Below are 24,473 nucleotides of genomic sequence, written 5' to 3' on the forward strand. Positions count from 1 at the left end.
AATGGGTCTTTTTAATTTCTGGTACATGCTTCCTCAGTTGGTTTGCCCAGTTGATTTCATACAAGGGACGCTATTGGCAGATGGCTGAGAAGCTACCCAACTTACTTTTCTCTCTCTCTCGCGCTGACTTTCTCTGATCCTGACGTAGGGGGATTGAGCAGGGGGGCTGTTTGCACACCTAGACGATATGGACGCACGTCTAAAAATGCTGAAAGATTATCTTCACGTTGCTACCTTCTGTGCAGCTGCTTCCTGAAGCGACATGCTGCACGGTGCTTCGCATACTTAAAAGCTCGAAGGGCACGTATTGATTTTTGACTGAAAAACAAACTCTCTCTCTCTCTCTCTCTCTCTCTCTCTCTCTCTCTCTCTCGCTCTTTCTCTGCTCCTGACGGAGGGGGTGTGAGCTGCCGCCTTCAACAGCTTTGTGCCGCGGTGCTTCGCATACTTAAAAGCCAAACAGCCCTATTGATTTGTTTGCTTTTCTCTATCTCTCTGACATGCTCTGCTCCTGACGCGCACTCCTTTGAAGAGGAAAATATGTTTGCATTCTTTTAATTGTGAGACGGAACTGTCATCTCTGTCTTGTCATGGAGCAAAGTTTAAACTTTTGAAAAAGAGGCAAATGTTTGTTTGCAGTGTTTGATAACGTTCCTGTCTCTCTACAACCTCCTGTGTTTCTGCGCAAATCTGTGACCCAAGCATGACAATATAAAAATAACCATATAAACATATGGTTTCTACTTCGCGGGTGGCTCTGGAATGCAACCCCCGCGATGGAGGACGGATTACTGTATATAATATAGATCTATACATATACACACACACACTAGGGGGCTTCACTCGCCAACCCCCCTCGGCCAGCGCTACGCGCAGCCACTTCGCATCTCTGCCGCTCGTGTTTGTGGATTTCATTTTCACCAAACAACCACATCTTTTACTTCTTGCAGATACACCTCTTCATTGGAAAGAAACCCTACTTCTCCCTGATGGCAACACGAATTAGACGATCTATAAGTCTCCGACTTAAAGTTTAATTTCGAACAATATATTCGATCTCTTTTCACTGTTCCGTTATTTCACCGATTAATAATTTCCATTTGTTTGCGCTAATGTGATCTTTACTGTCATTTTTTTGAGACTTTCGAATTTTAGTACTTTCTTTATCTCTAACTTGTTCTGCATGTGTATCGCACCAACGGTTTGAAATTCTTTAAGACATTCTTCTTTGTCATCTACTCTTCGTCTTTTATTTCCGGCCCTGTTCGTGGTTAAATCTCTTGGCACAAAGTCTTGTCTCGCGGGATGTGAAAGTATCTCTTTGAAAAGTCATGTCTTGTCCCAGGATTTTTTTATTATAATATATATTTTATATAATATACACAGTGCATCCGGAAAGTATTCACAGCGCATCACTTTTTCCACATTTTGTTATGTTACAGCCTTATTCCAAAATGGATTAAATTCATTTTTTTCCTCAGAATTCTACACACAACACCCCATAATGACAACATGAAAAAAGTTTACTTGAGGTATTTGCAAATTTATTAAAAGTAAAAATCTGAGAAATCACATGTACATAAGTATTCACAGCCTTTGCTCAATACTTTGTCGATGCACCTTTGGCAGCAATTACAGCCTCAAGTCTTGTTGAATATGATACCACAAGCTTGGCACACCTATCCTTGGCCAGTTTCGCCCATTCCTCTTTGCAGCACCTCTCAAGCTCCATCAGGTTGGATGGGAATCGTCAGTGCACAGACATTTTAAGATCTCTCCAGAGATGTTCAATCGGATTCAAGTCTGGGCTCTCGCTGGGCCACTCAAGGACATTCACAGAGTTGTCCTGAAGCCACTCCTTTGATATCTTGGCTGTGTGCTTAGCATCGTTCTCCTGCTAAAAGATGAACCGTCGCCCCAGTCTTAGGTCAAGAGCGCTCTGGAGCAGGTTTTCATCCAGGATGTCTCTGTACATTAGTCAGGATAAAGGGAAAGATGACTGCAGTTGTCTCCCAGTCCCTGCCGCTGAAAAACATCCCCACAGCATGATGCTGCCACCACCATGCTTCACTGTAGGGATGGTATTGGCCTGGTGATGAGCGGTGCCTGGTTTCCTCCAAACGTGACGCCTGGCATTCACACCAAAGAGTTCAATCTTTGTCTCATCAGACCAGAGAATTTTCTTTCTCATGGTCTGAGAGTCCTTCAGGAACCTTTTGGCAAACTCCAGGTGGGCTGCCGTGTTCCTTTTACTAAGGAGTGGCTTCCGTCTGGCCACTCTACCATACAGGCCTGATTGGTGGATTGCTGCAGAGACGGTTGTCCTTCTGGAAGGTTCTCCTCTCTCCACAGAGGACCTCTGGAGCTCTGACAGAGTGACCATCAGGTTCTTGGTCACCTCCCTGACTAAGGCCCTTCTCCCCCGATCGCTCAGTTTAGATGGCCGTCCAGCTCTAGGAAGAGTCCTGGTGGTTTAGAACTTCTTCCACTTACGGATGATGGAGGCCACTGTGCTCATTGGGACCTTCAAAGCAGCAGAAATTTTTTCTGTAACCTTCCCCAGATTTGTGCCTCGAGACAATCCTGTCTCGGAAGGTCTACAGACAATTCCTTTGACTTCATGCTTGGTTTGTGCTCTGACATGAACTGTCAACTGTGGGACCTTATATAGACAGGTGTGTGCCTTTCCAAATCATGTCCAATCAACTGAATTTACCACAGGTGGACTCCAATTAAGCTGCAGAAACATCTCATGGATGATCAGGGGAAACAGGATGCACATGAGCTCAATTTTGAGCTTCATGGCAAAGGCTGTGAATACTTATGTACATGTGCTTTCACAATTTATTTATTTTTAATAAATTTGCAAAAACCTCAAGTAAACTTTTTTCACGTTGTCATTATGGGGTGTTGTGCGCAGAATTCTGAGGAAAAAAATTAATTTAATCCATTTTGGAATAAGGCTGTAGCATAACAAAATGTGGAAAAAGTGATGTGCTATGAATACTTTCCGGATGCACTGTATGTGTGTGTGTGTGGTGTGTGTGTGTGTGTGTGTGTGTGTGTGTATATATATATATATATATATATATATATATATATATATATATATATATATATATATATATAATATTTTGTGTGTGTATATGTATATATATATCATATATATATATACATAATATAGACACGCACACTCTGGATCCAGTGACTATTTTGAACCTTTCTCTTTTTTTACACTTTGTTATGTTTCAGCCTTGTGTACAATCATTCAGAATAATGTTTTTCCCCACACCAAGCGGGTAGTAATTTTATTTTAGTCCTGTTTTTGCTTTGTCTTTCTAGGGTATTGAGTGTTGCTTAATATGGGGCAAAAAGTGAATTTAAATGATTTTGGCATTAGAGTGCAACTAAACACATTTTTTTTAAAATATTACTGAGACATCAATATTAGATCATGTTGCTAATTTATTTTTTTCCTAGGATTTTTAATTTCACTATAAGAGTGATGTTCTGTCTAGCAGTTACTATGAATAGTGGCAGTTACTAGTATTGTTCTAAGTCTTGCTAGCAGAATAGTGCATTTTAACTTGTAATTGAAATTATTATTATTTTAGCACAAATATAATTTTTTATAGCATGTAGATATTAGGTGGTTATTTATTTATTTTTTTTCAAATTTATATATTTTCTTAAAGCAGTCGCCCTCAGAAGTTTACGGAAAGGACCAGGCCTGGTGTTCAAATGGTTTGTTCTTCTTTCAGCAGTGGTAGGTAAATTTAAGTTTTTTTTTTTTTGTTTTTTTTTTGTGTTTTTGCTTAAGTTTACCTTTCACAGCACCAATTTGCAGTGTTCAGGATTACTGATTAAGTGTTCAGTTGCAACTTTGACTGAATACATGCAGTGGACTACTCTGACATTACATTTTTACCAGCTATGATTGAATCCAATTTTTTTTAGTGCAGTGCTGTTCACTAAGTACAGTCTTAGGGGATTTACACATATTTACATAAAGGTTGAGAGTTTCATGCTGCTTGGGTAGACTGTCCTCTTGCATCCCAGACTTGGATAAAGCAGATTTTAATAATATTAGAGTTTCACTATTGAGCCCACCTTTGTTTTTACTACTGGGGAAAAAATGTTCTTTTCCCAACAGTACTGTTCTATGTTTATTTGCAAAGCATCAATATTGCTTATTTGCAGAAACATTTGAAATGCTTTATTAAATAAAAAATTGTAAAGTACATCAAGCAAAACTGAATGGATTTCTAATAGAGAAAATGGGAGGCAGTATCACAAGGTATCATTTTCACCACCTGATAGTGTACATATGGATTTTGTCCCTACTTGTTAAACAAATAATTATTTGATTATTTAGATGTACTACTCAACTCGTTATATCACTAATGAGAAGCTTTTCTAGATAAAGGAAATAGAACAGGGGTCGGCAAACTTTTTTAGCCGTTACCCCAAAATTTATTTGGTTTTTCTAACTTTACCCCTGGGATTTGAAAGGGAAAAAATCAAAATCTGTTCAAAATTAAAATATTTATTGCACCAATATGAAATATTAAAAAATAACTAATGTAAATAAATTAAATATAAAAAAAGAACTCTCTACTAAAGTGAAAATAAACTAAATATTTAACAAGTAACAAAATAAACAAAACAAGGTAGTGAACAAAAAAATGCAATTCACACACATTTTGAGAAATTATGTTTCATTTCTGAAACAATGAGATCAAAATTGGGAGTTTTGGTGGTAAGAGCGATTTGAATATTGTTTTTGCAATTCAGACGATTTCTTTGCTTTGTTTTAATATTCATTAATGTGGAAAACCCTTGTTCTCAAAGATACGTTGTTGCGAAAGGCAACAACCTTTTGACTGCCTCTTAATGTGCGATATTGAAGGCTTTTGCAGCAGTTGTCATCCAAAAAGGTAACAAGACTGGTTTTATTCTCAAATTCAATACGCGCTTAATTATTGGACCGAAGTTCAAGAATTGCCTCTGCCAATCCTTGAGGTTCTTCTGGTATTTCAGCTATTTCTCACATTTAAAGGGATCAACAACCCAACTGATAGTACTTAAATCAGAATCAGGAAAATAATTTGAGAACCGCTCTCTGAGTTTTGTAAGATGTCTTATCTTTGATGTCATCAAAAGTAATATTTTCTGAATCTTCCAAAAACAAAGCTAACTTTGGAAATGCAGCTATCTTGTTCCCTTGTATTTTCTGTCTCCGATATAGAAGCTTTGATCCAAATGCTGATATCTTTTTTCTCTGGCTGAAATGATGTTGATATTTTTTCCCTGCAATTCTTTGTTCAGTGCATTCACATGCTCAAAAACGTCTGTTAAATATGCATGATGTGCAACCCACGAGGTGTTGTTGAACTTGTCTGCAAGAATATGCTTTTGATCATTGAGGAAAATTTCAAGTTCAGTTTTCAAAGTACACACTCGATTCAAAACATTCCTACGAGAAAGCCATCTTACTTCTGTGTGGTAGAGTAGGTCTGTATATTCAGCCTCACCATCTTCACATAATTCACGAAATAGGCACATGTTAAGTCCAAGCTGTTTGACAAAATTAACGACCTTAATAACATCATGCATGACGGTTTCCAGTACAGGTTCCAAATGCTTAACAAGAAGTGCTTGGCGATGGATCATACAGTGAGTAATTTCGATTTCTGGATTATTACTTTTCGCCAAAGCTGAAAAACCATTAAGATTACCCAACATAGCTGGAGCTCCATCAACAGTCACTGCAATGCAGTCTTTCCACTTCAGATTAATGCTTGGAGTATTAAAATATTCATTCACCTTATTAAAGACATCAGTACCACATGATCTCAATTTGAGAGGGGAACTAAACAACAATTCCTCTTTAATTGCATGTGTACCTTTGTAGCGAATATATATACCACTAACTGTGTATTGTTACTGACATCTGCAGTTTCATCAATCTGAATAGCAAAATATTTACTCTCTTTTATTGAAGAAATAACTTGTTCCCTCACATTTTTTGCTAAAATAGAAATTCTTTCTTTAACTACTTTTGCGGACAAGGGCATTGAATTCAGTTTCACGGCCTCTTTTTGACCACACATGATCTCTGCCATTTTCAAAGCTGCTGGTTTAATTAATTCCTGACCAATTGTATGTGGTTTCTTGTTTCGTGCATCGCCCAGGCTACTTCAAAGCTAGCCTTTGCTGCTGAATGTCAATCGAATGTGACTCTCAAGTTGCTGTCCAGTCTTTGTCTTTTTTGGCAGACTTTTCTACATTTACAAAATATTCCCGCGGCTTGGAAGATAGGTTTGAATGTAAATTATCCAAGTGCTTCTTTAACTGACTCTTTTTGAAAGATTCTGCAATGAGTACTTTCAGATATACAACACACTATGGTTTCATTATTCCCTTGTCTTCTATTTGTGTGAACCTATAATTGAGGAACTCTTCATGGTATACTCTCTTCAATTTGAAGCCATCTGAAAGGTAAAAATCATCCATGGTTATTTGTTTAGCATACGTCGGTTAAATTAAGGCCTTTTCATTTATTAATAGTTAAACTTTTGTTAATAAAACATTGTTACCTTGCTCGTCAAAATTTTAACCACAAATATTACATAGGTGTACAAAACGACTAGGTTAAAATGGCGTACGTATATCAGCAACACGTGTGACCATATCAGTACTCGAACACCACGGTACGCTCCTGTATGCTGTTCATGCAGTTACAAAATCGGACCCCAGAGTACGCAAATGTAGCATACGTGTATGCCGGCGGCGAGCTGTGAGGGATGACTGTACTAAGCTAGTTTCAGCGGTCGTGTAGAAGTTTAAATTACTAAAATAATGTTTTCACATTTCATTTAATTTTTTATAATGTATATAATTTTTATTTAATTTAAATGAGTCTGTTACCCCCAAGATTTTTGTTTTTACCCCGGTTCGCCGACCACTGAAATAGAATGTTCCATGACACCTTAAACATCATTTTTAATAATTGTCAATTGCTTTACAATATTGTCTAATAGCTTTCTCTCAGAAGAGTTCAGTGCACTTCATGTCAGAGGTGAACTTAAGCTTTTTTAGATTAAGTCCAGCACCAGCAAGAAGAATGGACGTGAAACATGTTAAACACTGTTCAGTAATCCATGTAAGCAATTTTTACATTTATGTAATAGATCGGTCCTTCTTAGTATAGTAAGACTGTCTATTACAAAAATCTGAAAATGGCTTACCTTGTTTAATTGAAGTTTTTAACATATTGCACTTCAGTTCACCTGGCTTCTGCTACTGCTGCATTTGTTGAATTATGTATTCATTATCTTATGTGTTCACCTTAATAACTTTTATATTAGAACATACGGATATTGTGCCCACAAAACAATATTTTGTGTGTAAAAATACAGATCTTGCTTCCACAACTTAAAAACCTCTATACATCCATATTACTAACCGAGAATGCTAAACCGGATGATGGACGCAGGCACATCCGGCAATGGGCCGTAGCTGCAAAAAGACGTACTGCGCAGGCGCAAAAAGAGTCCGCGAGGGTCGGCTGAGGAGCCGAGAAAGGCGGATAGAAGAGGGCGAGAGAGGCGGATGAGGGGCCGCGAGAGGCGGACAAGACCACAGAAAAAAGGAGTGAGCACAGGAAAAATTGAGAAATGAGGCGCAAAGAGCACCGAAAAAAGGAAACAGCACATAAAAAAGTATTCAAACGCAAGCAAAGCACGAAACACATTGCACACGAAACTAGACCCAAAAAAAAAAAAAAAAAAAAAGAGGCTCGCGCACAACAGCAAGGCACCCCCCCCCCCTACAGGCACCGGACGGGACACACACCAAGAGGGGGATTCAACAAGCCCATGGAACACAAAAAAAAGAACACAAAACCACCCCACAGACCCTACAAGCAAGGGACAGGACACACACAAAGAGGGGGATTCAACAAGACACAGGAACACAAAAAGAAAGAAGACGCTCGCGCGACAACAATCCTCACCCACACACACACACACATCCATAAGAAGTGACACCCAAAGCCACATATTCTAAAGTGAACATCAACACCTTCACACTAGACAGCATAGGTGTCAGCATTGGTGGATCTCCTTACAATAAAGCACTATTAACCGTTCAACTGCAGAAAAAGAAACATATTAACAGTGACTGCGATCCTTCTTATTACTTATCCATATTTCGCATGCTGAGAAAGAAACAAGTCATGAATACACGGTCACGGGTACAAAACGAAAAGGAAAGGATAACAGGAACAAACACACGAAAACGAAAGAAACAACAAAATAGACGGCTATGCAGCATAGGTGGATCTCATTACAATAAGGCACTATTAACCGTTCAATCGCAGAAAAGGCTCCATATTAACAGTGAGTGCAATTCTCCTTATTACTTATCCATATTTCTAAAAGAAAAATGTCTCGACTCCAAAAACGCAAAGCTCAACTAAAGCTTCTAACTAACGATGTACCTAAAAGTAAAAACTTTATGAACTGCATTAGATCCTACAATGGTTCATTTGCTTTTGCATATACCGGAGTAAATATCAGGCCACCAAAAGGCAATGGCCCATACTGCTTTCGCATATGTGCACAAATACTGCATCGCATTGGAACAGTGCACCCTGAAACAAATCAACAACGCAAATATGCACAAATCTACATCCTAGATCCACATGACGCAAACTATCAATCAAAGTGCTGCATCGCAACAGGCACGGATTCAAAACGAAACACCTCCCGTCTCAGACATACGTTAATGGCAGCGAAGGCTACAACGGGCTTCTCACACAGCACAGGCAAATCGATTACAGCTCCAAAACAACACGTCCCAAATACTACACATGCAACAACGCGCCTCTCAAACAGCACAAGAAAAACATACACCAGTAAAATTCATTCGGATTATGAATGTCATTTGCAATCATTGTCATTCAGTTCACTTCCCTGAAGAAACAACTGGAAATACAAGTTATACATTTACACGTTGTTGTCAAAAGGGTCAAATTAGACTGCCTTCTTTACATTCATATACTGAATATCTACAGAGGCTTATAACTGACGATGTACCTGAAAGTGAAATCTTTATCAACTACATTAGATCCTACAAATCGGTATCCACTATGAACATTAACGGTGGCACTGCACGTGACATCCGTCTTGAAAAAATGTTGTTTATTGATGAATGTTCAATGGCATGAAGTCACTTACTCAACACCATTCATAAACTTCTACAAACGTTTATGAATAATAATATTCGATTTGAAGGAAAGGTACTTTTATGAGGAGGAGATTTTAGACAGTGATTAGCTATTCTTCCAGATGCCATGCACTCAGCTATTGTTCAGTGCACCTTAAAATACGCAGACAATTGGCATTACTTTCAAAACATACAGTTAGTAAAAAAGATACGATGTCCAGAACCAGATCATAACAATTGCTTATTACAACTGAGAGATGGTACACTCACCAATACAGCTGGACTTCAGGCACATATTATTACAATTCCTCAAGCCTTTATCTGCGACAACTTAGTTACAGAGACATTTCGAACAGCAATCTCATTAGACCAAATGCCCCTTTTAACACAACGCACTATATTATGTCCAAAAAATATTAATATGGAAAACATTAATACCCAGGTCATTCCATTACTTCCTGGAGAGACACAACTCTTTCTAAGCTCTGACAAACTTGACTCTGATCACAACAATAACCATCTTAAATGACCTTGCAAGTTCTGAGCTGGAATTACCTTTTTACACTTAAACGGCGTGTACAAAGAAATTTTCAAATAAACCTTTACACTGTGCCACACACTTTATTGTTTGCTTTCTATTTGCATCATCTACACCGTCACACTATTCTATATCTCATTCATACATCACGCTCTTTGTCATTCCCAACACCAGGGGTTGGCGAGCGAAGCGAGCAGGGGGCGGAGCCCCCTAGTGATAACATATTTGTAATTGGGAGTTTTGAAAGCAAAATCTGAGATTGAATGCAGTTACTTTTTGGGCAATTTACATTATCACTGAGCAATGACAAATGTATAGAATGTGTAGTACTTTTCATTAACTTTGCTAATAAGACATATTTCTTTGTTGTGAAGCTGCTCCTTTTGTTCCTAAACAACATGATAGGCATTATTATATGGACATGGTTGGACAATTGCAGCACTTAATCCATCAGCTTTGAAGAAAATTTACTTTTACATTCTTACCCAATTTACTTGGTTTAGTGATTTCCACTTTTTCCCTAACACTAACAATAGCTCCTACATTGTGAAAAGTGATTAGGGGGCTGACATCATTCTTATCCTTCTACTTGATTGCAGTCATTTTGCCTTTTTGCTGTGAACCTGCCAGCACCACAGGGAGCCTTCAGGTGACCAAATTCACCTGAAGTATAACGCTGGTTCAGTCATACAGTGCTGTATATATCAGTTTTACCGTCCCTGTCAGCATAAGATGACCAGTTAACATTGTTGTTATCACTTCATTCAACTAATAGATAAGTTTTAGCTTTTTCTGAAATTGACTTTACAGCTTCTTGTTTTTATGCCATTGTTTTTGACTGAAAGCCCCCGGCCCACTTATGAATATTGAGGCATTACCTTGAAGTGGCAAAACACAAAAATATTCATGATATTTTGGCAGTATAAATGTTGTTTTATCCACTAGATGCCAGAAGAACACTGTTCCGAGAGTTATTCAGGCTTGACATAGAATTCCAAGCCCAAGTTTTGCTTAGGCTTAACGCCAAGGAGAATAAAGCTCTGTATGGAAGCTTGCAGACCTCCTTAGCAGATTTTATTAGATACTTTATTTTCTGAGAACTGTTTGCTGTGTTGATGCTCACTTATTATATATTTTACCCTGCTTGTAAAAAAAAACTCTGGTAGCCTCCGCTTTTACCTATTTTTAGACACATTTCAGTTGACATATATAACATATATATATATATATTATAATATATATATATATATATATATATATATATATATATATATAAAACAATAAACAAATATATGTGTATATATGCAGTGGAACCTCGGTTCACGAACGTCTCGGTACACATACAAATCAGTTTACGACCAAAAAGTTTGCCAAACTTTTGCCTTGGTTCACAACCACACACTCGGGATACAAACAAGCCAGTTTCCCTTTCGGTTTGTGCGTGCCGATGATTTCCGCACGTGTTGCATTGTTCTCGGTCAGACGTGCGTGCTTGCACGTGCATGCGTGCTTTCGCTGTGAACTCTTTGTGCTCTGTTTCATTTCCCTTCTGGTTCGTACGTACCAATTACTGTATTTAAGCACATGTTCAGCCTCTCCCTGTTTATTGTTCTCAGTCAGACATGTGTGCTTTCGCTGTGAACTCTTTGTGCTCTACAGTATTTTGTGTGCTTTTGCAGTTAACCATGGCTTCTAAGCAAGTGAAGAGTGGTGAAAAGAAAGTTTTGCAGAAAACTGAAATCGAAGTAAAGAAATTATTGAAAAGTATGAACGTGGCCTTCATGTTACTGATCTTGCCGCCGAGTACAAGAAGTCAAAATCTACGATTTCGACTATTCTTAAGCAGAAAGAATCTATTAAAGCAGCTGATGTTGCAAAAGGAGTTGCAGCGTTAACAACCAGGCAGAGGCCTCAAGTACTGGAAGAGGTGGAAAAACTGTTGCTAGTGTGGCTGAACGAGAAGCAACTTGCAGGGGATAGTGTAAGCGAGGCGATGTTATGCGAGAAAGCCAGGAAGATTCATGGCGATTTGCTGCAAAACTATCCTTCTACGAGTGGCGAAAGTGAGGAATTTAAAGCCAGTAGAGGATGGTTTGAAAAGTTTTACAAGAGAAGTGGCATTCATAGTGTGGTAAGGCATGGAGAGGCTGCTAGTTCCGACGCTGAAGCTGTGAAAGAATTTGTGAAAAATTTCACAAAATTAGTGGAGGATGAAGGCTACATCCTGCAACAAGTCTTCAACTGCGACTAGACCGGATTGTTCTTGAAGAGGATGCCGAAGAGGACCTACATTACCCAGGAAGAGAAGGCTATGCCCGGCCATAAACCAATGAAGGACAGGTTAACTGTTTTGCTGTGTGCTAACGCTAGTGGGGACGTAAAAATCAAGCCGCTACTTGTTTACCAATTTGAGAACCCTCGTTCTTTCAAGCAGCACAATGTAAACAAAGCCAGACTGCCTGTGATGTGGAGGGCAAACACGAAGGGGTGGGTCACAAGGACCTTGTTTTTGGAATGGCTGCACGAGGCTTTCGCTCCCGCCGTGAAGCGATATCTCGAAGAGAATAACCTGCCTAAAAAATGCCTTCTTCTGATGGACAATGCACCGGCACACCCTCCAAATTTGGTTGACGATATGGTCGAGGAGTATGACTTTATTAAGATCGTGTTCCTTCCCCTCCCAACACAACTCCTCTTCTGCAGCCCATGGACCAGCAGATTATTTCAAATTTTAAGAACCTGTACACCAAAGGACTATTCGCCAGGTGTTTCAATGTGACCGAGGAGACGTCTTTGACCCTGAAAGAGTTCTGGAAGAACCATTTTAATATCGTTCATTGCATGCATCGGCCTCATTGATAAAGTCTGGGAAGACATCACACACCGGACCTTGATCTCAGCCTGGAAGAAACTTTGGCCTGAATGCGTTCCTGAACAAGTTTTAGAAAGCTTTGAGCCTCCTGTTGTGGATAAGATTGTGGATAAGATTGTGTCCATGGGCAAGAGCATGGGTCTTGAAGTGGACAATGAGGACATCGAGGAGCTGGTCCTGGATCACAAACTTCAAAAAATATTTTAATTGAAAATGAGACATTAGATGTAACCTTTTTTTTAATAGAAATATAGGCATGAAAACAAGATGTTAAATGATGACGAGGTGTGATTCTGAATCTTTCACCACATTATTTTTTCCTCATTCCGGAATTAACTCTTTCCAGGATTGTTAATTCACCTTTCAGCTTAAACTGACACCATTTCTGACTTTTTTTGTTCATCTCAAAGACAACTTTGAGAACCGCTATGAAACTTGACAGTATCTGCTCATGACACAACTACCCACGCAGACGCTAGGTGGAGCACTGACTCAGAATTTGGCTATGTGTATGATGCCCCGCCTACACTCCCACCAAGCCTCACAGAGACTGCCTGAAACGTATTCAGAGGACACATCAAATGAACACTGGGAACATGAGGCAGCCGTGATGCGTACGCATTCTGAACGTGATGTATAAACAGGCACAAAGTTGAATGTTACTTCAGTGTTATGTGATACAGATATATAGCACAATGTTTGCTAGGCTAAGCATAATGACATGCCTTCGGTTTGAAGTGAGGAATAATTCATGTCATAGTCCAACGCCCTACAATGCGAATAAAACACTAGCATATCTGACAAAGTTTTAAGTGTTACATTCTCTTGTATGTATAGATAATCAAAAACTTTGCAAGAGTGCAGTGGTGAATCCCACAGTACAGCACCGCAACTGAAAGGCATATCACTAATTCTAAGTGAAAAAGAGGAGCGGGGTGGAAAAGCGACAGTTCCAGACTAGTTGGCTATTGGACTTCAAATGACTTTTAGACAATCTGGAGGAAGACGTGATAATATGCAAGTGTCACTGCAGCAAACCTAGTATAGCCAGTGAAACAGATTTTGTGTCAGGATCATGCAGGTAAAATGTTTCCAGACACAAAAAAGAATATTGATGTGAAAAGAGGTGATCTTTCAGTTAAAGTAAACTCTGCCTATTACATAGCAAAGGAAACCACTTGCTTTGCTGCAAAATGAAAATAGTCTGTACATTTCCCCAGCAAAGGCCAACTAATTTCAAACATTACTGCAGACTTAAAAATTTAGTCAAGATGGTGCAACAGATATTCTTAAGCAGTTGAATATTGTGGTGGTCAAATATTTACATTACTAGCCGATGCCCACCATAGCATATACGGCGGTGTAAGAATAGGAATGGAAAACGGTGAGAAAGGAATTCAGAAAGATGCAGTGTGCATATAGAATTTCCGGCCAAGCAGGATTACATGTGAAAGTGATAAATAAATCAGGCTTTCCGAATTTACGTACTATGGCCATGGCATCCTAATAGTTTTGTTGCATGTATCTTGGACTTCCTGGAAATGTGGACGGTAATATGATCATTTTGCCTACACGAACGTTGTTATTTTCAGCTTTTGCTTGCAGTGTGTCTGATAGTTCGGCGCGCAGATCTTGTTGATGTAATCTGAGATAGTTGAGACGCGCGCCCTCTGTTTTAACATATTCATCTACGACGTACTGTTGGAATAGTTTGCCGCTGGAGTGCAGAATACTAAATGTATTCCTCATTGCTAATCTGTACGTGTAAAATTGGCATTGAGTAAGCCTTATTCGCTTGGCGGTTCTTTTATTGGGAACATGTAAATCTTTGTGCCAGCCAATGTCTCCGTAAGGGAATAAAAGTGGGTAAACCATAGGATCGCAATTCATATTGAGCGTGGAAATCAGTTTACAGGAGTTGCCTGTGGGATAGATGCAAATGTCCCTTTCGGCAGGCGTTTCGCCATCTTCTCCGACGAAAATCGCTGCAACATTGGTGTGACATGTCGAGGCATTGTATCATCATAAATCCTGCCTAGGGGTTTTCCTTGAAAACCATTTGTACAGATGCTGTTGGATTGGACTGAGCGATTTCATGCATGTGTTTGTATGATTTAGCGAAGGGGTTGATGGTTCTGAGCATGGAATCTAGCTGGAGAAGTACATTTTCGTTGCATGCAGAATTTGTTTTATTTTGTAAGCGTACTTTGGTAGCTTGCGCTGTGTCAAAAACAAAACTGTCCATATCCTGGAGAGGTAGAAATGTTAGCATATAGTTGAGAGATTTGGTGATAAATTTGCCTGTGTATGTTAAAACAGTATGGTCCGTGGCCAGGAGGTTGAGTTATCTGTGCACCCATGGAAGCAAGCGCTAGAGAAGGGTTGTATTCTCGAATGTGTTCACGATAATTTTTAGCTTCTGATGTTTGCTGTGTAAGAAGCTGTTGTAAAGACACAGGTGGTTCCCGCAAGGGTGGTAAAGCCACTTTACCGTTGTGGCAGCACCTCGAGTACTTGTTTGATGTATTACGTTCAGCAGGCCAATATAGTGCATGACACGGAAGACGACGAATAGGAATCGAGAAATGCCATGTGGGCAGGACCGGTTTTGAAGTGGAAGCAGGACGAACCAGAAGAGAATGGTTTGCCAGTAAACTTTCTGATTCACAGAAATCAAAGAAAAACAATTTAAATTACATGTTTAATTTTCAAGTGTATGCTTAGTGTGATTCTGAATATGTGTGTTGTGTGTGTGTTCATAAGCGAAATTGCGAGTTTACTTTCAGAACCAGAGCCATAAGTGCTACTGTTTTATTTATATTTATTACTATTTATTTTCAATGTATTATTAATGTTATATTAAAAACAATATTTTGTTTAAAATACCTACAAGTATCTCATTTAAAAAGTACATTTCTGAAAATTTTATGCAAATCTGTTTATTTGGTGGAAAGTTTAATGAATTTTGTGTTTAATTTCAAATGAAAACATTTTACAATCCATCTAATCGATTAATTGAGTAAATAATTGCCAGATTAATTGATTATCAAAATAAAGGGGCGGCACGGTGGCGCAGTGGATAGCGCTGCTGCCTCATAGTAAGGAGACCTGGGTTCGCTTCCTGGGTCCTCCCTGCGTAGAGTTTGAATGTTCTCCCCGTGTCTGCATGGGTTTTCTCCCACAGTCCAAAGACATGCAGGTTAGGTGCATTGGCAATTCTAAATTGTCCCTAGTGTGTGCTTGGTGTGTGTGTGTCTGTGTGTATGCATGCCCTGCGGTGGGCTGGCGCCCTGCCTGGGGTTAGTTTCCTGCCTTGCGCCGTGTGTTGGCTGGGATTGGCTCCAGGAGACCCCCGTGACCTTGTAGTTAGGATATAGCGGGTTGGATAATGGATGGATGGAAAATAAATAGTTGCAGTCCTTGTATATAGATAGATGGATATATACTATATATAAATATATATATAACAAGCAGGAAAGTAATTAGTTATTTACACAGTGCTTCTGATACGTCCGATAACTGATAGCACTATGACCAATATGATAGCAGAATTTTTTTTTTTTTTAAGAAAACACAGCTATTTTGTGTGTATGTGTAATTATTATAGTCTTGACTTTTATGCGATCTTCCTTGCAAAACATGCATAGTAACACAGATTGTTGTAATAAGAAATTATTCTTTGTATAGTTTGTGTTTTATTTATTATCAGTATAAAGTGTCTACATTTCTTTGCATAAATGGGCATTTGACTAAAACGCTTGATCTTTGTATAAATATTTACAGTTTCATTGTCATCACAGTAAAATTTATAATATGTGTTGTTCTGTATTAATGCTAAGGGGACCAACCTGAGGAGGTTAATATCTTTCCTAAAATAGTATTTTTGGTATTTTGATGTATTCTGTTTTTTTTTTTTCCCCCAGGTGGTATGTTCTTGGCTACAGGAAGTACAGATCATGTGATAAGAATATACTATCTGGGATCTGGAAGTCCTGAGAAAATTGCAGAACTTGAATCTCACACAGTAAGAAACTTTTAGTGAAGTTTAAAGCTGGGGTCTGTAAATCTTGTCATAAGTAATATCTTCTCTTAGGGTTGTGCCATGTAATACAATTTGTCTGAATGTGAATTATTTCAACACAGCTGTTTTAATGGATTTTGCATAATAACAACAGTAAGACTTTAAAATGTATTTAGGGAAGCCATATCATTTTTCACTTTACTGCGTATTTTTAAACAGTTAAATACATTAATAATGCACCAGTTTGAAGTGGAGCAATTTAGGTTGCTGTTTAGAAGCTAGTTGCTTTTGAAAATAGTGTAATGTAACTATTATGCTAATTATGTTGAATGACAGCAGTAGTTTTTTGACAAATCTAGGTAGCTTAAATACAGTTAATTATACAGTTCAAGGTTATGCATCTAAGGAGTGGGGTACATTGCGAGAAGTTGTTTTTGCATTTTAGATTCATACATGTACCTCAGTTAAGTAAATCTGGGCAAAATATTAAAAATGTGCTCAATTTTACCTTTGGTTGATTGTAAAGAGATCTAAATACACTCTAATTTCTATCCCTTTTGATATATAGGTGTATTTTGTTTAACCTCCTTAGCGTTAGACCCGAGCATCACTCTGGCATTAAAAACAGTGTTAAAAGCATTAGTCCTGAATGTCACTCGGGCGATAGTATAGACGCGACTCACATAAGTGTTAGACCTAGGATTACTTTGGCTTTAAAAGTGCCAACAGCGTGCGTTGGGCAACGGTATAGGTGTGTCTTGAGTAAGAGTCAGGTCCTGGTGTTACCTGGGCAGTGGTGTAGATGCGTCTTTTCCTTGCTTCATAATGACATCTTGTAAGAAGCGCCTCTAGTCAGCAGTAATGACAAGGTGAATTTGTCTTCAGGCAGTGAAATTGAATTTTTTTTACTTGCATCACTCACACATGTGTGCAGTTTGTATTATTATTATTCATCATCATTATTATAATTTGTATCATGTTACTTTACACACTTCTGAATTTGTGTTTGGCAGGTTTTACAGTGACATGATGAAATGTAATAAAAATGTAATTTTTCAAGCCAAAAAATGCAATGCTTTTTTAATTTTTTTTTTTTTTGAGAAAGAAGGTTAAAGCCAAGGAAATAATTTAAATGTACTAGAAATTCAGAAATTAAACATTGCATGTGCCATGTGCTTACATGTACTACATCCACTACTGGTGCCCAGTTGTTTTTAATGTAGTTATACATGAGTTAGGGCTACTCTCTCCGCTGACCTGAGAGATGTGGCAATGCTTTGCGGAAGATCTTCATAAAGCCTAGGTACAATAACTTCACTCATTTGCTTCCTGGTTGGTATAGTATATCGCAGTTCCAAAACCTGTGTCATTTATTTAAAGCCCTTATTTTCAAGAAAAGGCGTGTAGGTTGTCTTACCTTTAGAAAAAAAGACTACCATAGATGCTGTTGTTTTTTGGGGAATGAGGTGAAATAAAGGAAATAAAGGAAGCTTGGAGCTAAACACATGTGTATTTAGATCTCTTTAAAATCAACCAAAGTTAAAATGTAGACTCTGTTCATTTGTATGTCAAGTGAGATTGTTTATGAGTGATGTCAGGATATATGATTTCTTTAATTAGTAGTGTTGTAGCAGTACTTCTGACTTGCACAGCTTAATATGGCTTTGCTTTTATCCAGCTGTTCTTTACCGATGCACTGTTTGAATCTGTAGCAAGTCCACAAATCTGATTTAAGTGTCGAAGGCACTTATTTCATTTGAGGAGGACGCACCATTTTATACAAAGTAGTATAGTGCTTTTTCCTCAAAAAGTCTTAACAGGTGCATTAGCGACATCTACTGGATAGGACACCAAAAACAAAGATGAGTAAAAATAATCATATAGTAATTGAGCAGGGTAGAGATTCACAAGATCTATCTTGAGACTTTAAGAATCTGTATCAAATCATTTAAACCAGTGATACCCAGGACCAAGTTTGGGAATCACCTAGGGCTGCAGAACTTTTGTTCTTAATTGGACTCCTAGCCTAATTAAATGAGCTGCTGTTTCCTAGTTTCTGTGATTTGGGGTCAATGAAGAAATTACAAAGGCAAGTGTGTTCATATATGTTAATAAAAATTAAGCAGGTATAAGTGGATAAAGTTTTTATTTATTTTTTTAAGTTTCATTCTGCCTTTTCACTATTGACTAATTAAGGGGTCTGATGTTGAAGCAGTTATATATAGCCTTTTATCATTTAGTGTTGTTCACGTGTGTGTCTGCTTTACTTGTTTCTAAATGTCACCATTAGGATACAGTGAAGGACGCAGACTACACAAAATAAGAGATAAATAATAGGAAAACAACAGTAAAAGAATTAAGGGTTTAAAGCTATAGCTAAAAATAGAAATATTTCTAAATATCTTGTAAAATCGTACTGTTTTGCTTTTCAGAATGCAGAATAAAAAAAGAGGAAAAAAAACAGCCAACTAAATGAAATCAGTTATTATGAATTATCACTGATTATGAATCTGGAAGGAACAAAAAGCTGTAGCTACAGGAGGTTCCCAGGAATTAATTTGGGAACCACTGGATTAAATGAAAAATAATTGAAAAATCAATATCTTATATATCAATACCTATACTACAACATGCCCCATCCCCCATGAACATACAACTGGTGATAAACTTGAAAATATATTCTTCAGTGAAAAAAGTAGAAACCCTCATCTGAAGCGGAGTTTACTTTGGCTCACATTGCTGCTGTCATATAATATGTGTGTAAAATGCTCATTGCAATTTTAGTATTTTTGTCCCAACGGTTTTCCCACTGGTGGGAAAAGTTTTGGAATTGCTGAAGAGGAATGTTGTCCAATGCCTGCAGCGATTTTTCTTTGACTTCCTCCATAGTACAAAAACATTTTCCTTTGAGTTGTATTTTCATATGTGGGAACAAGAAAAAGTCTGATGGAGCAAGATCACGTGACATTTCCCCTCATTTAAAATGCTAAAACCACTCGTAGACCTGTGTTTTATTTAAATCTTCCTTTTTAAAAACAGTTTCAGGCATCACTACAGTTTCAGCAGCTGTTTTGCCTAAGAGAAAACAAAATTTAATGTAGACTCGCTGCTCTTTATGATCACCTATCACAAAAATCGCAGAACACGTTTAATAAGCACCAATAAAAACCAACATGTAATACCGTATGAACAATACAGAGCAATGCCACTTGGCAGACTGTCACAGAATACTGCAATTATGCTACACCTAGAGGTGAAATTCGCAACACCAGGTACAGATTCCAGTTATTTTTGGGTACCCACCTTGTACAGTATATTTATTAGTGTAGGTTTTTTTTCCCCTCCTTTAACTGCCACCTTATCGTGGTGGAGGGGTTTGCGTGTCCCAATGATCCTAGGAGCTCTGTTGTCCGGGGCTTTATGCCCCTGGTAGGGCCACCCAAGGCAAACTGGTCCTAGGTGAGGGATGAGACAAAGAGCGGTTAAACAAACCTTCTATGATGAATCAAAACTTTGGACAGCGTTTTCCCTTGCCCGGACGCGGGTCACTGGGGCCTCCCTCTGGAGGTGGGGCTCGGCCGGGCACAGCCTGAAGTGGCAACGTGGGTCCCCCATCCCATGGGCTCACTACCTATGGGAGGGGCCAAGGAGGTCAGGTGCAGTGTGAGTTGGGTGGTGGCCGAAGACGGGGACCTTGGCGGTCCGATCCTCGGATACAGAAGCTGGCTCTTGGGACGTGGAATGTCACCTCTCTGAAGGGGAAGAAGCCTGAGCTAGTGCGCGAGGTCGAGAGGTTCCGGCTAGATATAGTCGGACTCCCCTCGACGCACAGCTTGGACTCTGGAACCAATCTCCTTGAGAGGGGGCTGGACTCTCTACCACTCTGGAGTTTCACCTGCTCGGCGCCTCTCACCGGGGGCCAGTATACTTATTGCCCCCCGACTAGGACCCTGTTCATTGGGGTTTACCCCGGTGGACGAGAGGGTAGCCTCCCTCCGCCTTCGGGTCGGGGGACGGGTCCTAACTGTTGTTTGTGCGTATGCACTGAACAGCAGTTCGGAGTACCCACCCTTTTTGGAATCCCTGGAGGGGGTGCTAGAGGGCATACCTTCTGGGGACTCCCTCGTACTGCTGGGAGACTTCAGTGCTCACATGGGCAATGACAGTGAGAATTGGAAGGGCGTGATTGGGAGGAATGGCCCCCCCGATCTGAACCCGAATGGTGTTTTGTTATTGGACTTATGTGCTCATCACGGATTGTCCATAACGAACACCATGTTCAAGCATAAGGGTGTTCATATGTGCACTTCGCACCAGGACACCCTAGGCCTCAGTTCGATGATCGACTTTGTGGTTGTGTCGTCGGACTTGCGGCCACATGTCTTGGACACTCGGGTGAAGAGAGGGGCGGAGCTGTCAACTGATCTCCACCTGGTGGTGAGTTGGCTTCGATGGTGGGGGAGGATGCCGGTCAGGCCTGGTAGGCCCAAACTTGTTGTGAGGGTCTGCTGGGAATGTCTGGCAGAGCCCCCTGTCAGAAGTAGCTTCAACTCCCACCTCCGACAGAACTTCGACCACATCCCGAGGGAGGTGGGGGACATTGAGTCTGAATGGGCCATGTTCCGTGCCTCTATTGTTGAGGCGGCTGACCGGAGCTGTGGCCGTAAGGTGGTCGGTGCCTGTCGTGGCAGCAATCCCCGAACCCGTTGGTGGACACCGGCGGTGAGGGATGCCGTCAAGCTGAAGAAGGAGTCCTACAGGACCGTTTTGTCCTGTGGGACTCTGGAGGCAGCTGATAGGTACTGGCAGGCCAAGCGGAATGCGGCTTTGGTGGTTGCTGAGGCAAAAACTCGGGCATGGGAGGAGTTTGGGGAGGCCATGGAGAACAACTTTCGGATGGCTTCGAGGAGATTCTGGTCCACCGTCCGGCGTCTAAGGAGGGGGAAGCGGTGCAGTGTCAACACTGTGATGGGGAACATGGGGAATATGATGGGGATGATGCACTGCTGACCTCGACTCGGGACGTTGTGGTTCGGTGGGGGGAGTACTTTGAAGACCTCCTCAATCCCACTAACATGCCTTCCAATGAGGAAGCAGAGCCTGGGGACTCGGAGGTGGCCTCCCCCATCTCTGGGACTGAGGTCACCGAGGTGGTCAAAAAACTCCTTGGTGGCAGGGCCCCAGGGGTGGATGAGATACGCCCGGAGTTCCTTAAGGCTCTGGATGTTTTAGGGCTGTCTTGGTTGACACGTCTCTGCAACATCGCATGGACATCAGGGACAGTGCCTCTGGATTGGCAGACCGGGGTGGTGGTCCCCCTCTTTAACCCTTTAACCGCCAACTCCCTAAATATTCCCCATGCCAGGCGAAATCTGAACAATTTTCGTTTTTTTACTTTTTTACATTTTTTTTACATTTTTTACATTTATTCAAGCAGTATTGACCACTAAATGTTGTGCAAGTTCTAGAAATGGGCAAACACATAATAAAACACAAAATGTACCTTTTCTCAGGCTTCTGGATTTATTGTCTACTACAAAACGGAACAGTCAAAAGTAATTCAAAAGTCAAAAGTAGTTCAGTCAATCATAGTTTCATTCCCATTATTTGAGTTTGCTGTGCCACAGGCCAATGCAGGGAACTGCACAAAGTCCTGGATTGCTGGGACACTTTGAGCAGAAGGTCTTGACGTCTCTACGCTGACCCTTCTTTGAACAGACACGACAGCGTTTTTCTGAAAGTCCAAAGTCCTTACATTCATCTGGCAACACTGCTGAAATACTACTGATAGGATCCTCTTTGCCAGTGTATACACGAAATCTATAAATGTAACCTGAATTCTCAGCTAAGCAAATCATCTTGATACCAAACCGTGCCCTTTTCAAAGGTAGATACTGTCGAAACTGTAAGCGGCCCTTCCACAACAATAAACTTTCATCAACTGCAACTGACGGTCCTGGCATGTAGGGCAACTGAAATGCTTCAAATAAATGATCAATCAAAGGACGTAGCTTGAACAAGCGGTCGCGGTTTGGATCTTTCTTATCTGGCTCATTTCTGTTGTCATTCAAATGAAAGAATTTCAGCAGCAAAGAGAATCGGTTACGTGTCATGACAGCTGCAAAAATAGGTGTTGCATACATAGGATCTGTAGACCAGTACATCTCAATATCTGGTTTTCTGATTATTCCCATCAACATCAAAATCCCAATGAATTTTTTCATTTCGCTTTCATCAGTGTCAAACCAAGCACGAACACGGGAATGTGGAGGTAAATTGGGATTTTTCTCAATAAACTGTGCTGCATACAGATTTGTCTGATGAACAAAATGTCTGATCAAATCAGGTGACACAAACAGCTCATAAAACTGCTCAGCAGTGTAATTGTTTACATCAACAATAAAGCCACACGTTGCCTCAAACGGATGCAGAAAAGGTAGTTCACCTCGGGCAGCAGTCCAGTTGAGATGCTGGGGATACACCCACTCATCGCCGTCATCTGATGCGTCTTCATTCACAGTATCATGCAGCGCACGTTGCTGCTCATCATTGTCGCTAAAATCTTCTTCAGAACTGCTACAATCATGATCAGAACTGTCCAAAATCACCTGCAAAGCCTCACTTGAAGTCAGTTTACGTTTCGCCATATTCACAGCTTTCACTTTCGAATCACATCACGTGATCGGCCAATACAAGCGCAGAGTTGTTGAAATACAACGTAGTAATAATACCCACGCCAAACTGTCAGTTGTACTACGTGCCAGGCATTCACATAACCACAGGCAAATGTGCCGGATAATTCCGGCAGTATGGCGTTAGCAATAAAACAACGGTGCCGGATATATCCGGCAGAGGGCGGTTAAGGGGTTAAGAAGGGGGACTGGAGGGTGTGTTCCAACTACAGAGGGATCACACTCCTCAGCCTCCCTGGAAAAGTCTATTCGGGGGTTCTGGAGAGGAGGGTCCGTCGGATAGTCAAGCCTCGGATTCAGGAGGAACAGTGTGGTTTTCATCCTGGTCGCGGAACAGTGGACCAGCTCTACACCCTTAGCAGGGTCCTGGAGGGTGCATGGGAGTTTGCCCAACCAGTCTACATGTGTTTTGTGGACTTGGAAAAGGCATTCAACCGTGTCCCTCAGGGAATCCTGTGGGGGGTACTCCGAGAGTATGGGGTACCGGCCCCCCTGATAAGGGCTGTTCGGTCCCTGTACGATCGGTGCCAGAGCTTGGTCCGCATTGCCGGCAGTAAGTCAAACCCGTTTCCAGTGAGAGTTGGACTCCGCCAGGGCTGCCCTTTGTCATCAATTCTGTTCATATCTTTTATGGACAGAATTTCTAGGCGCAGCCAGGGCGTTGAGGGGGTCCGGTTTGGTGAACTCAGGATTGGGTCACTGCTTTTTGCAGATAATGTTGTCCTGTTTGCTTCATCAGGCCGTGATCTTCAGCTCTCTCTGGATCAGTTCGCAGCTGAGTGTGAAGTGGCTGGGATGGGAATCAGCACCTCCAAATCCGAGACCATGGTCCTCAGCCGGAAAATGGTGGAGTGCCCTCTCAGGGTTGGTGGCGAGATCCTGCCCCAAGTGGAGGAGTTCAAGTATCTCGGGATCTTGTTCACGAGTGAGGGAAGAATGGAGCGTGAGATTGAAAGGCAGATCGGTGTGGCATCCGCAGTAATGCGGGCTCTGCATCGGTCTGTCGTGGTGAAAAAGGAGCTGAGCCACAAGGCGAAGCTCTCAATTTACCAGTCAATCTGTGTTCCTACCCTCACCTATGGTCATGAGCTATGGGTAGTGACCGAAAGAACGAGATCG

The 24,473-nt window shown here is 40.6% G+C and overlaps 1 protein-coding gene across 2 annotated transcripts in view; it reads left to right on the plus strand.

Annotated features, from left to right (window-relative positions):
* brwd1 (bromodomain and WD repeat domain containing 1) overlaps positions 1–24,473 on the plus strand; it is a 216,081-nt gene that overhangs the window by 83,217 nt on the left and 108,391 nt on the right. Inside the window, exons 10-11 of one of the 2 annotated variants that reach the window (XM_028800205.2) lie at positions 3,699–3,766; positions 16,565–16,665. In XM_028800205.2, the coding sequence (XP_028656038.2) occupies positions 3,699–3,766; positions 16,565–16,665 (169 nt within the window). Of the gene's footprint in view, positions 1–3,695; positions 3,767–16,564; positions 16,666–24,473 lie in introns of both variants that reach the window. The other variant, XM_028800203.2, reaches the window with a different exon arrangement.

This window comes from Erpetoichthys calabaricus, chromosome 4, assembly GCF_900747795.2.
Source record: "Erpetoichthys calabaricus chromosome 4, fErpCal1.3, whole genome shotgun sequence".
NCBI classification, from domain to species: domain Eukaryota; kingdom Metazoa; phylum Chordata; class Cladistia; order Polypteriformes; family Polypteridae; genus Erpetoichthys; species Erpetoichthys calabaricus.